Source organism: Engraulis encrasicolus, chromosome 12 (assembly GCF_034702125.1).
Source record: "Engraulis encrasicolus isolate BLACKSEA-1 chromosome 12, IST_EnEncr_1.0, whole genome shotgun sequence".
Classification (NCBI taxonomy): domain Eukaryota; kingdom Metazoa; phylum Chordata; class Actinopteri; order Clupeiformes; family Engraulidae; genus Engraulis; species Engraulis encrasicolus.
Window position 1 is genome coordinate 905001 of NC_085868.1, and position 17500 is coordinate 922500.

At 42.3% G+C, this 17500-nt stretch overlaps 1 protein-coding gene across 1 annotated transcript in view; it reads left to right on the plus strand.

Moving 5' to 3' along the window:
• grip1 (glutamate receptor interacting protein 1) overlaps positions 1-17500 on the plus strand; it is a 426493-nt gene that overhangs the window by 247142 nt on the left and 161851 nt on the right. Inside the window, exons 7-8 of the mRNA XM_063212629.1 lie at positions 1521-1666; positions 15257-15404. Coding sequence (XP_063068699.1) covers positions 1521-1666; positions 15257-15404 — 294 coding nt within the window. The remainder of the gene's footprint in view (positions 1-1520; positions 1667-15256; positions 15405-17500) is intronic.

Below are 17500 nucleotides of genomic sequence, written 5' to 3' on the forward strand. Positions count from 1 at the left end.
TAGTTAGATTAATATCTACTAGTTAATGTACTGCCCTTGATGGATGGATAGCAGGGAGAGACAGACAGAGTAGACAGAACAGACAGAGCAGACTGGGCAGACAGACAAGGGATAGATTAGTGTGTTGGCGTGATCGCTGACTCATTTACAGAATCAGTGGGGTCCTTGACACCCAGGACAGACAGAGACACTGGCATCCACAGCAGGCAGGCAGGCAGGCAGGCAGACAGACCGACAGATAGACAGACAGACATCAGACAGACAGACAGACAAGCTGACCGAAAGCACCAATGAGAGACAGACAGAAGTTCAGTGTGTCTTGCCTCTCTCTTTTTTTTGTTCATAAGGGCTCTGAGCTCATTCACAATGTCAATGGGCAGGCAGGCAGACAGGCAGACTGAATCACTATAGTCCAACATCCTCCAGCAGGCAGGCAGGCAGGGAGACAGGGAGGCAGGCAGACATAGAGGGATTACAGAGTGTCTGCTGAGCCTCCCCCAACTCCTTTGGTGTTTATTTTGCCCTTTAAACTCTGCATCCCACTGCTCTGTCTACCCATTTGTTGGTCAATGTGTTTATTCTTTATTTTGTCGGAGGAGGCCATATGAAAACATTTGGTCTAGGAGGCTTTGGGTTTTTTTTCCATTATTTATATACATTTGTTTTTCTCCCATCTGTCTGTTTCTCTCTGTGACAGCTGATTGCGTGTGTCTCTGTTCTCTAAAAGCTGTCTTCCCCAATGCCATTTGTTGTTTTTATTTCTCTCTTTTTTAAATTATGTTGTGTGTTTTTTTGTTTACTTTGTTGTCTTGTCCTTTATTTACCTCTGTTCTTCTCTCTTACATTTTTATTAGTTTTACCCATTGTTCTGTCTGTTCTTTGTTGAACCATCTATTTCTTTCTCATTACTTTCTCTTTGTGTCTGTTTTCTCTTTGTCCTCAGCTGACTTAACTTGTTTTTTTTATCTGTTTTCTGTTTTTGCTCTTTTTTCTGTGTGTCTCTTGTTGTTTTTCTCCCTCCTTCCTTCCCATTGTACCTAATCCTTTTCTTTCTTGTTGTTTCCTTCTTTCTGTCCCAATCACCTCTCCTTTCATTGATCTCTTCCTCTCCCTCTTCGTTTCTCCTCTTATTCGTTCTTCTTGCTGTTTGCTGTGTGGTTTAGTTTTGGAGTTGAGAAACTATCTGGTAGAAAGTTTTAAATCTCTTTTCTATCATCTCTTTCTCTCTCTCTCTCTCTCTGTCTCTCTCTCTCTCTCTGTCTCTCTCTCTCTCTCTCTCTCTCTCTGTCTCTCTCTCTCTCTCTGTCTCTCTCTCTCTCTCTCTTCCTCTCTCTCTCTTTTGAGGGGATATTCTGTTTGCTGTGGGGTTGATGTGAAACGATGTTGTTGGGACCTATCGAGTTTTAAATCTCTCTCCTTTGCTCTCCATTTTGCTCTCTCCCTTTTGTTCTCTCTCTCTCTCTCTCTCTCTCTCTCTCTCTCTCTCTCTCTCTCTCTCTCTCTCTCTCTCTCCCCGCTAGGGAGGGCACCATTAAGCCGGGTGATCGTCTGCTGAGCATCGATGGGATCCGTCTGCATGGCACGTCTCACGCGGAGGCCATGAGCATCCTCAAGCAGTGCGGACAGGAGGCCACGCTCCTCATCGAATACGATGTCTCCGTTATGGGTGAGTGACAACCACATGTGCCAAACAGGTCATTCTCAGTGGTACACAAATCAGTTTAAAAGCGTGGTCAATTAATGATATTCCTTTGAGGCCATGAGCATCCTCAAGCAGTTCAGGACAGGAACCCACAATGGTCATCTAGTACGACGTCTCTATCGTGGATTAATAACAAGCTCATGGCCCAATCGGATCACTCTGCTATACATGCAGGCGGTATATCTGCCACTCAGTTAGCCAATCATATGCTTCTGAGCCCTGTGCATATGATGTCTCTTTCATGATTGAGTGGTGCTTCCTTTGCAAAATCATATCAGTCAAACTTTTTAAGGAGACCATTTTACTCATCGAAAATACTGTCTCCGTTATGTGAGTGACTAGGGCTGTTCGCAAATAATCGACTAATTGTTGGTCGACCAAAAAAAATTCTAGTTGACCGAATCCCATTGGTCGATTGGTCGCAGCGGAGGGGAAAAAAAAAACAGCGTCTCGTCTAAGGACTTTCAGGACTCTTGACTTGAAGAGCGTGACAAAGGAAGACGTGTTGTTGATTTGTTTGACAGAAGGCTTCAAGTTATTTTGGCCATGTCTGGAAGGAGCTCTAAAACATGGGATCCTTTTTGAAAAGGATACAGATTGCTTGTCAGTCAGTGGTCACTAACGTCGGGCGAGAAGAACCACGCGAATTCGAGCGACAGGTGCGTTGAATTATGTAAGTTCACCACCATGGCAGATGCTGCTCTCTTCTCCCTCCCTCTCTCATACACATGCATACACAGGTCTAGTTCTACCGGCACCGTTTGCTACAATGCCTCACTCGACTCGTTCATTCCATTGGTTGACAAAACTCCAGGGAGCCGCCTGCTTCGGTCTCATCTCGCATAATTATCCGTTTATTGCATACGGTGTAAAAAGTGTGAAGAGTGAAGACACGTCGGCGCATAATCCGAAGCTCCAAAATGCTGTTGCAACGTCATGGTGCTAACTCGCCCTTCGTTAGCTTCCATACCACTTTGCTTTATCACTTGGCTGTACAATTTTACTCCGTGCTGGCCAACATCCAAAGAACCACCACCAGATACGAACATATTTTGGGGTGTGTGTACGTTGTAACCCTAAGTCATTCACAGACAACTTATCAGAATTCTGTTTGCTGCCCTGAACGGCAACTCTTGTCAAGACTCCAGTCCAGCGATAAACAAAACCAGCGTGGGTCATTTAAAAGGGGAAACGCTGCGTATCATTTAAGACCATAAACAGACACTAAGTGCTTGATGGACATTCCAGTGAACAACTATAGCCTAATTGCCTGGTTACCACCAGACCTAATCACAAGTGTCTTTCAGATCGAAACGATTGTGTAGAACGTAAGGCAGTATGGGTGTTCCCAGGCTAATTGCCTACAGTAACGCTGCAACAAATGTCCAAATAGATTAAAGGTATGACAGACAACGGAGGGATATTGATTCTGCCCTCCAGTTGGGCTACACTTCTGCTTTCAGGCAGCGAGTGGCATCTCTACCATGCGCAGTTTGTTTCCATCACCGAATATTAATTTTAATTCATTTGTTATGTGTTTCAATGGCTAAAACTATGTGAATTCGAACTTCGAATTATCATATTATACCTAGTAGGGCTATCTCGGTCAAAATGTGATGTTAAAAAAACTTTGAGGTTGGGGGGCGATTAATCAATTAGTCGGAGTAAATGACTTCCTTTGATCGACCAACAAAATCCTTGGTCATGGACAGCCCTAGAGTGACACTTTCTTCTGCTACCCAATGAGCCATTCACTCAGCTAATCTTCTGCTTGTCTTTGGGTGAGTGATTGCATCACAGACCAATCAGATCTCTGTTAAAATCATCGAAACGACATATAATGTAAGTCACTGCTGGACCAAACTAAGATTTCTCTCTCTCTCTCTCTCTCTCTCTCTCTCTCTCTCTCTCTCTCTCTCTCTCTCTCTCTCTCTCTCTCTCTCTCTCTCTCTCTCTCTCACTCTGTCACTCGCTCTCTCACTCGCTTGCTCGCTCTCATGCAAACACACAAACATACATAGGCCTACACATAATACTCATCATCCCTTTCTTCCGATCCTTCACTCCCCTACAGACACACACACACAAATACAGTGCTCTTTTTCCCAGTGAATGATGCTGGTAATAGCCGGCTTTAGAGGCAGGTTCCCAGTGTGTGGCCAGACCTGTTCCTACTTAGTATTCGAATCCAGCAGCTATGGGGGAAGGCAGACTACGTGCGTAAAGTTCAGAGAGACCCAGAGACAGAAATCATGGGTCTCTTTGGTCCCTTTTGGTCTTTTTAAAGGCTCAGCCTCTCACTCACGTGGAGACAGGGGGTGCCTGGGGCGGGAGTGTGTGTGTGTGCCCATGTGTGTGCGAGAGAGAGAGGGAGAGAGAGAGATTGAGAGAGGGATTGAGGCAGGGTGTGTGTGCGTGCGTGCGTGCGTGCGTGCGTGCGTGCGTGCGTGCTTGCTTGCGCGAGAGTTTCGAGGATATTATCTGCAAGTGTGTGTGTTTGTGTGTGTGTGCACATGCTTTGATGGCGCTGAAAGAGAGGCGATTGATTGGTCTGACAGGAGTCGTCACCTGGCATTTGCTAGCAGCCGACTAAAATGTGAGCTCATTCAATGCACCACTAGTAGCTAAGGATTTAGAAAGAAAGAAAGAAAGAAAGAAAGAAAGAAAGAAAGAAAGAAAGAAAGAAAGAAAGAAAGAAAGAAAGAAAGAAAGAAAGAGATGGAAAGCGTGCTAACAAAAATGAAGAAAAAGTGAGAAAAACTGAACAAACAAGAAAGTTAAGAAAGGGAAAAGTAATCAAAGGGGGAATTTTGAGAGAGAAGCCCAGGGATGAGAGGGAGAGAGAGAGAGAGAGAGAGAGAGAGAGAGAGAGAGAGAGAGAGAGAGAGAGAGAGAGAGAGAGAGAGAGAGAGAGAGAGAGAGAGAGAGCAAAAGGGAGAGAGCAAAAGGGAGAGAGCAAAATGGAGAGAGCAAAATGGAGAGCAAAGGAGAGAGATTTAAAACTCGAAACGTCCCAACAACATCGTTTCACATCAACCCCACAGCAAACAGAATATCCCCTCAAAAGAGAGAGAGAGACAGAGAGAGAGAGAGAGAGAGAGAGAGAGAGAGAGAGAGAGAGAGAGAGAGATGATAGAAAAGAGATTTAAAACTCCCTACCAGATAGTTTCTCAACTCCAAAACCAAACCACAGAGCAAACAGCAAGAAGAACGAATAAGAGACGCCAGGCACGACTACTACTGAGAGGGGAAAGGGGAAAAGTATATTTTAAGTACACTATATTTTTTAAGTACAGTACTTAAATATGTTTTTTTTATATATACTTATAGTTGAGTGTATTTTAATCACCTCTTAAATACATTTGTATTTTTAAAGTAATGTACTTCAATATAGTTTTTTAAAATATACTATTAGTGTATTGTATTTAAGTGTATTTTAAGTGTATTTGTATTTTTTTTTTAAGTAGGCCTAATATGCTAAAATGTGGTTTTAGAAATATAATATTAGTGTTTTGAATTGTAAGTGTATTTTAAGTGTATTTGTATTTCTAAAGTAATGTGCTAAAGTGTGGTATTAGAAAGTGTACTATTAGTGTATTGTATTTTAAGTATAGCTTTAGTGTATTTGTATTTTTAAAGTAATGTGCTTAAGTGTGGTAATAGAAAATACACTATTAGTGTATTGCATTTTAAGTGTATTTTAAATGTATTTGTATTTTTAAAGTAATGTGCTAAAGTGTGGTAATAGAAAATAAACTATTAGTGTGTTGTATTTAAGTGTATTTTAAGTGTATTTGTATTTTTAAAGTAATGTGCCTAAGTGTGGTATTAGAAAGTGTACTATTAGTGTATTGTATTTTAAGTATAGTTTTAGTGTATTTGTTATTTTAAAGTAATGTGCAAAAGTGTGGTATTAGAAAACATACTATTAATGTATTGTATTTTAAGTGTATTTTAAGTGTATTTGTATTTTTAAAGTAATGTGCTAAAGTTTTGTATTAGAAAGTATATTTGAAATGTACTTAAAGTTAAGTATGATTTTAGTATATTAAGTACACTTGTACAAAGTTTGATATTAGTACAAAAAAGTCAACTTAAAATGTGTTTAAGCTGTACTTAATCATATTTCAAGTGTGTTTAAGTATATTATAAGTTGTCCCAAAATAACATTCTTTAAATACACACTTTTGAAGTATATTTTAAATACAAAAATGCATACTTATTAAGTATATATTAAGTACACTTGTTTTTAACCTGGGAAGTCATGCTACTGTAATACTTTTATTAGTAGCCTCTTACTGCAGATGTGGTCGCTGGCAGGCCTATTGACTATTTGCTGAAAATACTCAACTACATCATAGCAACATTGCTCTGACAGACTAGAGCCTTAAATAACAGATAAAGACATAGCCATTACAATTTTTGTGACTGTAATGTTGTAATATAGGCTCTGTACTGAGGGGTTAATTACACTACTATTGGTTTGTGTGTGTGCATGCATGGTTAAATAATAGGCGTGTGTGTTTGAGAGGGAGATGTGGAGTAGTGAAGAGATGGTGTCAATTAGAGGCCTGAGCTGCAGTAGCGTTGTCAGTGGGGGTTCGTGTGTGTGTGTGTGTGTGTGTGTGTGTGTGTGTGTGTGTGTGTGTGTGTGTGCGTGCGTGCGTGCGTGCGTGCGTGCGTGCGTGCGTGCGTGCGTGCGTGCGTGCGTGCGTGCGTGCGTGCGTGCGTGTGTGCGTGCGTGCGTGTGCCTGCATGCCTGTGCTGCGTGTGCGTGCGTGTGTGTTGTCTGTGGGGCTGTGGATGAAGAAGGGCCTTAATGATTTGGCCATTACGGAAAACTAACATTTTATTTGCCAGCCTCCCCGGTCGAGGGTCGATAGCTTTTCTTTTCATATCAGCTCTGCAAATGTCAGACAGCAAGAGCCTGATTGAGCTGTGTGCGTGTGTGTGTGTGTGCGAGCACGTGTGTGTGTGTAGGCCAGGGAGAGATGGATCTGTCTGTAAATAGATGTATTTTATAAGCAATAGGCCAAATTGACGTTTGTTCGTGTACCTACGAGTTTGTGTGTTATGCATGCGTATGAAATCTCTTCTGGAGGGAACACACCAAAACCCTTCATAACATTGCACAGTTGTGGATAAAATAATGAATTCTTACATGTAGTACGTGATGTGTAGAATGTAGAGGTGCTCCGATCGCTCGGCAGCCGATCATGATCCGCCGATAATGGCCAAAAATAGCCTGATGGGTGATCGAAAAACATGCCGATCAAAAAAAACGATCGAGAGATATTAAATTCCTCACGCAACCATTTTGCCTTTACACCTGGCGCTGCATGTAAGCGCTGGCTCTACACAGCTGCTGCACCAAAATAAGGCATCTTTGCTTGTCTATAACTTTTCGGCATTCCCCCCTTCATTTTCACCATTCATAATCATATCTGCATCAACAATGATCTGATTTTCCGATCCATGCGCCGTTTACATGACGCTTGTAATTTGTGAATGGCTTCTGTCTCGCTATGTTCGCTATTTTGAGTTAGCCTACAGCCTGTCAGTTGCCAGTCAGCACGCAACAACGAAACGATTCCAAAACAAACATATCAACGATATTGTTTTTAAAGTTGTAGCCTGATTGTCAGCCAGTTCATTAGTTTGTAGTCGCTGCAACACCAAACAGCAACATAAGGAGAGAGGGGGATTGGACGGTGAAACTCAATGAGTCTGTGTGCAGGGAATTCTACAATCTATGACAGTGTTACAGAGAAAGAGGGGCTTTCCTCGCAGACACTCTGTGTTGTGCGTGTTGCCTGTTCTTTCAAGTGAAGTTTTTCTTCTTGTTTTGTGTATGTAGAATCTCCTAATCAAGTGTTTCAGTTTCAATGTAGGCTAATTTGCGATTGACTACTCCTCGCCAGTTAGCCATTTTACATTATAACCTGTGTAGTTGCCTCGGTCAGCACGCGACAACTTCACGTTGTCAGCACAAACATGTCAACGTTATTGTTTTCAAAGTTGTAATTGACAGTCAGTCGATTAGTTTGATAGTCGCTGAAACACCAAACAGCGACAGATGAGGGGAGAGGGAGAGAGCTCAGACTCAGAACGGTAGCGGAGCACTGCAGCTGTGGACGGTGACAGAGAGGGGAGGGGCTCTCCTCACGAGGCTGCTCATTTAAAGCGACAGGGTTTTTTTCTCGTAGGCCTATGTAGAAGACTATTTGATGTAATGTTTCAGTTTAATTAAATCTTAAATAGTTTAGTAATTATATGCAATAACTTATAAATTGATTAATACTGTAGACTTACTTGTAGGCTATATTACCAACACTAGTCTGAAAGATAATAATAATAATAATAATAATAATAATAATAATAATAATAATAATAATAATAATAATAATAGCCTAATAATAGGCCTACATTGTGAGAGCGCCATGTGCAAATTAAGATTGATTGGTTTATGGGCAGAAATGGTATTCAATAAGGATAATTAATAGGGTATTAAAAAATAGGAAATCATTTCTGTGATCGGCAATGATCGGTGATCGGCAGATAAAGATTTTTTGTGATCGGTATCGGTGATCGGGCCAAAAAATGGTGATCGGAGCATCTCTAGTAGAATGGTATTTTGTTTGTTCATTTAGCAATAACAAAAGTATTTACTGTATAGCATATTATCATACATAACAATCATCCAATGTGTTAATAAAATAAAGCTGTTTTGAATTTCTTTTTAAAACATGATATTTTTGGGGCAGTTCTAATATGGACAGGAAGCTGGTTCCAACATTTGGCAGCATAATGACTAAATGTCATTTCACCCTGTCGCACAACCAATAGAGGAGACTCTGAGGACCTAAGACATCGATTAAGGTGATATTGCTCTAACATATCTGCAATATATTTAGGGTCTACATCATTTAGTGATGTATAGACTATCAGAAGAGTTTTAAACTCAATTCTAAATTCGTTTGTGTATTTCTTTCTGATACCAATGTTATCCGAGAGAATCATGTTTCAAAACCACAACGTATTTATGCCCCTCTCCTTTCTTGAACTGTAACATTTTCATGATAGTTCCTTCTTCATAACCAATCGGTGAAGATTGTTATTCATGACGTGTAACTTGTGTTTGTTTGTTGCTTTATTTATTTATTGCAAGTAATATTTCAATAACACATTTCCCACGTCTATCATCACATTTGCCGAGCCCTCTTGCTTTGCCTGAGATGGGTTTTGGTATTTGAAGATTATATCCATTTTTAAATCACAAGGTATTTCTAGATATCATTGTCAGTAAATGAATCCCTTAATACTATGTGTGCGTGCATGTGTGGGTGCGTGTGTGTGTGCTTGTTGAGAGTAAAAGCCAAACAATAAGAAGATGATGCAATGGAAAGATATTTTGGATTCATTGAATACTGTAGGATGTTCCTAATATGTTTGTGCGTGTGCATGTGTGTGTGTGTGCACATGTGCCTGTGTGTGCGACTGTGTGTGTGCACGTGTGTGAGGAATGGGCATCAACTTTGAAGCCGTTGCTATGTCGTCATCCAGAAGTAATTGCTTTGTTTCCTGAGTGAAAACAAGACACACACACATGCACACACACATCGACAAACACATGGGCGCACATAGACAGACATACTATACTATACTATATGCATGGGGTACACAAATGCACAGAGATTAAAACATTCACACACAGACACAAATGCAGACTCACGTAGTGCGGCTATCATGAAATCATTTTTACAAGCACTCAAGAAGTTGCCCTTTGCCAGAAGATGAAAAAAGCACGGCAATAAAAACCCTGACTCAATGATTTTTCTTTCAAGATCCAAAATCGTTGCAGTGTCTTCTCCATTTATTTAGATTAAAAGCTCTCCTATCCTTTGAGCTGCGTGGCAGAGATAAATAGCCTCGCTGGTGCACCACAACAAGCCCTAGCCAAATTAGCCAGCACTAGAGGGCTGGTTTGATGCTGGAGGAAAAGGAGAGAAAGCACACACACAAACAAAAACACACACACACTCAGCATGCAGACACACACATACATACGCACAAATACACACACACACACACACACACATTCACACAGATTCATACACACACTTTAGTTTCTTGATTGAATTGATCTTCATCTGGTTATTCACAGTAACCTGGCTAATGAAACAGGGCAATTAAGGGGGAAAGGGGTTCCTTGTGAGGCCAAGAAGGAGATTGCAGAGTTAAGTGTATGTTCTACGGTAGCAATTGAATTACATACAGCAAGCATTGAAAGTTTGCATTACCAGGGTTAAAAACAGTTTTGAGTTGATTTTAAATTGATCTGTATTCATCAACTGTGATTTTGTCATTTATGCATTTAAATGATGTCATCAGTCAGGGTTATTTTGCTTAGTCCTTCGGAAAGTGCTAGTTGAAAGTGTGGTACTATGTAAATAGTGTTAAAATCAACTGGGGAAATATGAAATGTAACAGCAACCCGTTTTCAATAAAGTATGATGTAAGTCTTCTCTCAGCTACCTTAAGCATTTTTATTAGTCTATAAGGTGTCATCATCTTATGATATGTCATATAAAGATGGTCTGTTATAGGCAATCTTGGCTCTGGGTCTGCCTGCTTGAATTACTGTAATGTGAAAGAGGGATGAGGAATATGAAAGAAACAAGCCTTTTCCTTCATGCCTCGTGTCTGTGCTTCCTGTCATTTTCCTCTTTTCAATCTTTTTGGAAAAAAAAAGTTTAATCATTTGGCTGTTCCATCATTACATTCCCCCTCCAGCTCTTCTTTTCTGTATCCTTTACTTTTGTCTCATTTTATGATTCTAAATGTTATGCTCTCTCTCTCTCTCTCTCTCTCTCTCTCTCTCTCTCTCTCTCTCTCTCTCTCTCTCTCTCTCTCTCTCTCTCTCTCTCTCTCTCTCTCGTCTCTCACTCGCTTGCGTGCGCACACACACACACACACCCACACACACACACACACACACACACACACACACACACACACACACACACACACACACACACACACACACACACACACACACACACACATACATACATAATGCATGCATCATCTCTCTCTCTCTCTCTCTCTCTCTCTCTCTCTCTCTCTCTCTCTCTCTCTCTGCTGCTCCACATCTGTCATGCTCCCTTTTATCTTTTGAAACTGGAGCCAAACGCACATCACGTCCTATGGCGTAGTACAGTTACACTTACAGTAGATGGGAGGAGAAAGAGAAGATGGGGAAAGACTGGAAAAGGCAGTGGTTCCCAAATTGGGGGTCGGGAACCATAGGAGGAGATCACGGTGGAGGTCCTGCAGGCTTTTGGAGAAAAGGGGAATGCTTGCATGAAACCCAAATACATGTAAACATATCTATGAAGACACCCAAAGAATGGTGTATGGTAAATAAGCATATTTATACTTTTCCTTTGGTGAGTAGGCCTACCAAATTAAACATTTGCAATATTAATAGACAAATACTTTGCATTTGGAATATCAGGGGTGTTGTAAAAAAAAAAAAAAAAAAAAAATGGTCCAAAGGGGTGTCCCAGCAGAAAAAAAAGTTTGGGAACCACTGACTAATGACAAGTCAGGGAGAACAATGAGGGAGGGAAGGAGAGAGAGAGAGGGGGGGGGAAGGATGCTTGATGGTTCAGTAGAGGATGGAATGTGATGAGAAGAGTGAAGAACAAAGACAAAGAAAAAAAAGAGTAAGGGAGTTAGAGGGAGGGGGGAAGACATCCAAGTGGGAGAGTGAGAAAGAGAGCATGCCAATTACATGAGGAACAAAGGGAGAGGTGTGTGCGTGTGTGCGCGTGTGCGCATGTGCGTGTGTGTGTGCGTGTGTGTGAGAGAGAAGACTGAGGTAAGGTGAGATCAGTGGCGAGAGCATTCCATTTCCTTCCTCTTAATTTTTTTCACGATGCTTTTCTTCCCAATCCCATCTGTAGCTGGTCATTATTCAATTAAATTCAGTTTTAGAGACCATGTACAATTAATGTTGCCATTTCATGCATTGTACCAGAGTTAGCCTTAGGCTAATTTGCATCTGTAGTTCCTGACAGGGCATAAAACAATGAAATAAATAAAACTAGATACACTCTGAGAGTGCAGACCTCTGCCAAGGAAGCTGTTTGATAGAACATTTGACTATGTTACACACTATTTTTATTTCAAGTCTTTCTGCCTTCTTTTTGTGTAATTAGAAACTAGAATGTCAAAATTCGCCCCTGTCAATTTGCAGGTCACTAGGGGCGTGTAGATTTCTAGGCTAGCAATTGTGAAGAAGCTTTAAAAAGGGCCGCAATTCAATTTGCGGTCACTAGGGCCGATTCCTAGGCTAGCAATGGTGAAAAAAGGTCCTGGTTCCAGTTTGTGATCCGGATCACCACCAGAATAAAATCAATTGTTTTTGAGTTATCCTGCTGACAAACAAACAAATAGACAAATGGAAAAACAAACAGACAGACAAACCAACTCAACCAAAAACATAACCTAGGTAATGATAAAGTAAAACCATCAAAAACATATGAACATACACATAAAACAATTATCAAAACACTCATATAGTCCCCCCTCTCTCTCTCTCTCTCTCTCTCTCTCTCTCTCTCTCTCTCTCTCTCTCTCTCTCTCTCTCTCTCTCTCTCTCTCTCTCTCTCTCTCTCTCTCTCTCTCTCTCTCTCTCTCTCCGGGTGGGAATGTTCAAGGCCCAGGATCACTGTCGAGCATGCCTCCTACCAGGCTATTGACAATCTTGAACTATTCGATAAGAAGTGGTGTGTGGATAAGGGGGTGTGGACAGCTACTGAGGGTGGTAGGTTAAGGTTTCTTTGGTAAGGGGTGGTTTTAATGGGGTAGGGTAGGGTAGGGTGGGGTGGGAGATGGGGTTATTTTGGTAGAGTCAAGTAAAGTCTCTCTCTCTCTCTCTCTCTCTCTCTCTCTCTCTCTCTCTCTCTCTCTCTCTCTCTCTCTCTCTCTCTCTCTCTCTCTCTCTCTCTCTCTCTCTCTCTCATACAAGTCATACAAGCAGTCATACAAACAATTAGAGGAATCACACAAAGTACTAGGGGGAAAAGAAAAGGCAGAAGCCATAGATAGGGCTATACACACTCTATAGCTAACAATATGATAAAATATACTTCATACCTCCCCCTCTCACACACACACACACACACACACACACACACACACACACACACACACACACACACACACACACACACACACACACACACACACACGCACACACACACACACACGTCGCGCACACACACACACACACACACACACACACACACAGAGAGACAGACACACACACACACACACACGCACACACACGCACGCACACACTGACTGTGGAGGCTGGCAGGCAGGGAAGAGTTGACTTCCTTCTCTCTCAGCAGCATCTGTCTGCCTGCTGTTGCCGCAAGCCACGCTCTCGTCAACACTGAGCAGCCTAGAGATCTCGCTCTTTCTCTCCTCTTCTCTTCTTTCATTCTCTATCTCTCTATTTTGCCACTTATCTCTTTCCTTGTTTTTCTCCTTGTTTCATTTCTTCATTTTCTCTTTCTCAAAGCTCTCGTCGATGCTAAGTAGCCTGGAGATCTATCCTTCTCTCATCTTCTCTCTCTCTTTCTCAAACAATGCTCTCGTCAATGCTATACTAGCTAGCTATTTCTCTCTCTAATCTCTCCTCTTCTCGCCTCTCTTGCTCGTGTTCTCTCTCTCAAACAACACTCTCCTCATCACTAAGCAGCAAAGGGATATCTTGCTTACTCTCCTCTTCTCTCTCTCCTTCTCTCTCCTTCCGTCATTTGTTCATTGCCTCTCTGTGTGTTTCTCTCTTACTCTCTCTATCAATGCTCTCAACACTAAGCAGCCTAGAGATCTGTCTTTCCCTGATTTTATATTTCATCCTTTCATTTGTTCGTTCCCTCACTCTGTTTCTCTCGTTCTGTCTCAAACAACGCTGTGATCAGCGCTAGAGATATCTCTTCCTCTCCTATTCTCTCTCTCTCTCACTCTCCCTCTCTTTCTCCTTCTTGCATTTGTTCATGCCCCCCTCTCTCTTTCATTGTCTCTCTATTCCCTTTCACAGTTTCTCTCACTCTACTTCTCTCATTCTTTCCATTATTTCTTTTCATTCCATCTCTCTGTCTCTGTCTGTCTCTCTCTCTCTAAACGCCCCCTCATGCTGGCACGCTCCTGCCCACTGATCCTGCCAGCTGTGTCTGTGTCAGAGTGGCTGTTTGCTGTCGCTCTGTCTTTTTGTTTGTGTGTGTGCGTGTGCTTGCGTGTGTGTGTGCGCGCGCCCGCACGTGTGTGTGACCATGTGTGATTATCTTGGCGTTTGTGTCTGTTTTTAGTTCTGTCTCTCAGAATGAGCCTAAGCTTCTTGCTGTGTGTGGTGGGGAAGTGTGATTTTGCTGGTGCGCTGGCTTCTGTGTTGTATTGGTTGCCAGTGTGTGTGTGCACGTGCACGTGTGTGTGTCTGTGAGTGTGTGTGTGTGTGTGTGTGTGTGTGTGTGTGTGTGTGTGTGTGTGTGTGTGTGTGTGTGTGTGTGTGTGTGTGTGTGTGTGTGTGTGTGTGTGTGTGTGTGTGTGTGCATGCACGTGTGTGTGCGTGTGCGTGTGTGTGGGTGTGTGTGCGTGTGTGTGTGTTGCTGGGTCGTCATGCCATTTTTCCCCGTAATGGTTGCTCAGAACACCCATGAGTGCGAAAAGATGGTGCTGTTCCTCATAGTTTGTCTACCGGCAGTACTGTTCACACACACACACACACACACACACACACACACACACACACACACACACACACACACACACACACACACACACACACACACACACACACACACACACACACACACACAGAACAACTACACCCTCTCCCATACACGTTGTCCAATTTTTAGTCTTGCTCACTCTTTCTCTCAAACACACACACACATACGCACACATACGCACACATACGCACACATACGCACACATACGCACACATCAAAAGACGTATGGCGTAATAAGGGCTTTTAGTACCCGCTCCAACAGGCCGATGCAAAGCAATTACCTCCAGAAGGCCAGTTTGGAGTTCAGGAGGTCACTACACTGTGTGTGCGTGTGTGCGTGTGTGCGTGTGTGCGTGTGTGCGTGTGTGCGTGTGTGCGTGCGCATGTGTGTGTTCCCTCACTAGGGAAGTAATTCCATTCCACCCACTCAGGGTGCTGCCTTGTCATATGAATGTCTAATGTTTTCCCCCTCTCTTTTCCCTCTTTTTATCCCCTCTCTCCATCCCCCCTCCATTCATCTCTTCCCTCCCTGAGCTCCCTTTTTTCTCTTTTTCTCCCCATCTCTCTTTTTTTCTCTTTATCCTTTTGTTTTTCCTGCCCCCTCTCTTTATCCCCCTCTGTCCCTTTCTCCTTTTTCTCTCTCTTTTCTTCCCCTCCCTTGACCTTCTTTTTTCTTTTTCCTCTCTTGCATTCTCTTTCCCAATCTGTCTACCATACTACTACCTTACTCCCCCCCCCACCCCCCTCACAGAGTCTGTAGCCACGGCGACGGGTCCCCTGTTGGTGGAGGTTGCCAAGACGATGGGCTCCAGTCTGGGCGTGGCTCTCTCCACCTCCATGTACTGCAACAAGCAGGTCATCATCATCGACAAGGTCAAACCCGCCAGCATTGCCGACAGGTGAGTACGGCCAATCAGAAGATGCCATGAAGCAATGTTGAAGGATGGGACTTGGTTGAAGGGTTGGGCGGTGGGTGGCTCTTGGGGAGATGCACCAATCAAAAACTCAAGTATTTGAGGATGTATGAATGCAACATTGGAAATCTGAAATACACCTAAAAGAAACATGCATGTCAACATGCACTATGACTACTGAAGCAGATCATGATACTCTCCATAGGATTGCATTCAAATCTCACACCAATCTATTTAAGACAGGTACAGACTCAAAATGTATTAGATCGGTACAGATCGGTCAACGCTGTTATGCAAATCTACAAAAAAACAAAAAACCTTTAAAATCGGGTTTTCCACTGGTTATTCCCCAGCAGCTGGACGGGTTAAGAATATTATTCGCAAGCATTGGCATGTACTACAAAGTGATTCTGCTTTAAATGAGTTTTGCTCTGAACCACCGACTTTTACTTTCAGACGCGCCCGCAGCATCCGTGACCGCCTTGTACATTCAGATATGAACACACCATCTCCCACGACCTGGCTTCCCAGTCCACCCATAGGCTTTTATAAATGTGGTAACTGCTCACACTGTTCAAACTCCACAAACTCTAAATATTTTTGCCATCCGCGCACAGGGCAACGATATAAAATATCGTCGTTTATTACGTGTAGCAGCACACATGTCATTTATCTATTGAAATGCCCATGTGGCCTTGTTTACGTCGGCCAAACGAAACGACAATTAAAATTGAGAATAGCCGAGCACAAAACTGCTATTCGCACAAACAACACCACATATGCCATGGCAAGACACTACATGGAAGCCAAACATGGGTCACCAGCCTCACTTAAGTTTTGGGGCATAGAACGTGTTGTCACTCCACCTAGAGGTGGAGATGTGATTAAAAAACTCTTATGCAGAGAAGCTTTTTGGATATATACGCTGAACTCACTCGAACCCTCTGGCCTCAATGAGGAGCTGAGTCTGTCTTGTTTTCTGTAATGTTAGAGCGATATACACCTAAAGTTATGATCCTGTACCTTAACTGGTGTTAATGGTCTACTCTTAAATCTGGTGGGCTATATGTTTATTTTTATTTTTTTTCAATTATAGGGCTTTTGGGATTCCTTTCTTGGTTCCTCCCTTTCATATGTAATTTTATTTATATTTGCATCTTTATATGTGCATTGTTTTTGTTTTTGTAAATAGTTTGTGGGTGTGGGCAACCTGAGTGAGACCTTGGGAGAAGGACCAATAGCCTAATGCCACGGTGCATAGGCCTACACCTGCTGAATCAGGGCCTCAGATAACTAGGCTCTTCTCTCCATTCCACTCATGGACTCTGATGAAGATGGTCTAACCATCGAAACGTTAGTCATGTTGTGCACTTGAATAAAAACACAAAGAAATACATCTGTGCTGCTCCGGTGTTGTCCTTCAAGTGAAGATTTCCTGCCTCTCTCCCGTCGATGCACCAGATGATAAAGCAGAAGCGCGAGGAACTACCCTTTTGTTTCAAAATGTATTAGTTCAATGTAAAGAAATGCACATCAATGACCTCCCTTTTAATCTCTTCTCATTTCGAGACGATTCGAGCCAACACGGACCCTTCTCTACCGGATTTTAATCTGGGGTGTACTCACTTTTGTGGGCAGTGTTCAAACATGATTATATTGAACTATATTTAGATTTTTTTTCTGAGTGAACAAGAAATGTAAGCGGTTATATATGTTGTTAAAAGGTCATTGTTGTCAAAATCATTGTGTTAAAGTGAAATGACTTTAATGCTCTCCTATGAAAAGATATACTCACAAATCTGCAAAAATGTGAGGGGTGTACTCACTTACATGACATACTGTAACTCAGCCTGTAACCATCACTGATTGGGAATTGTACTGTAGGTACATACTGGATCAGTCATTACCAACAGGGGATTCACACTTCCTGTGGTCATGAACCATGGGTGAGGAGAGAAACAGAGGAATGCCAGCCATTGTTGAACCTTCCTGCATACAGATAAATTTAATGAAGTCTTTTTAATGACCTTCTGTGTAATCTGTGCACATCATTATAGAAACACTGAAATAATAATTCATAC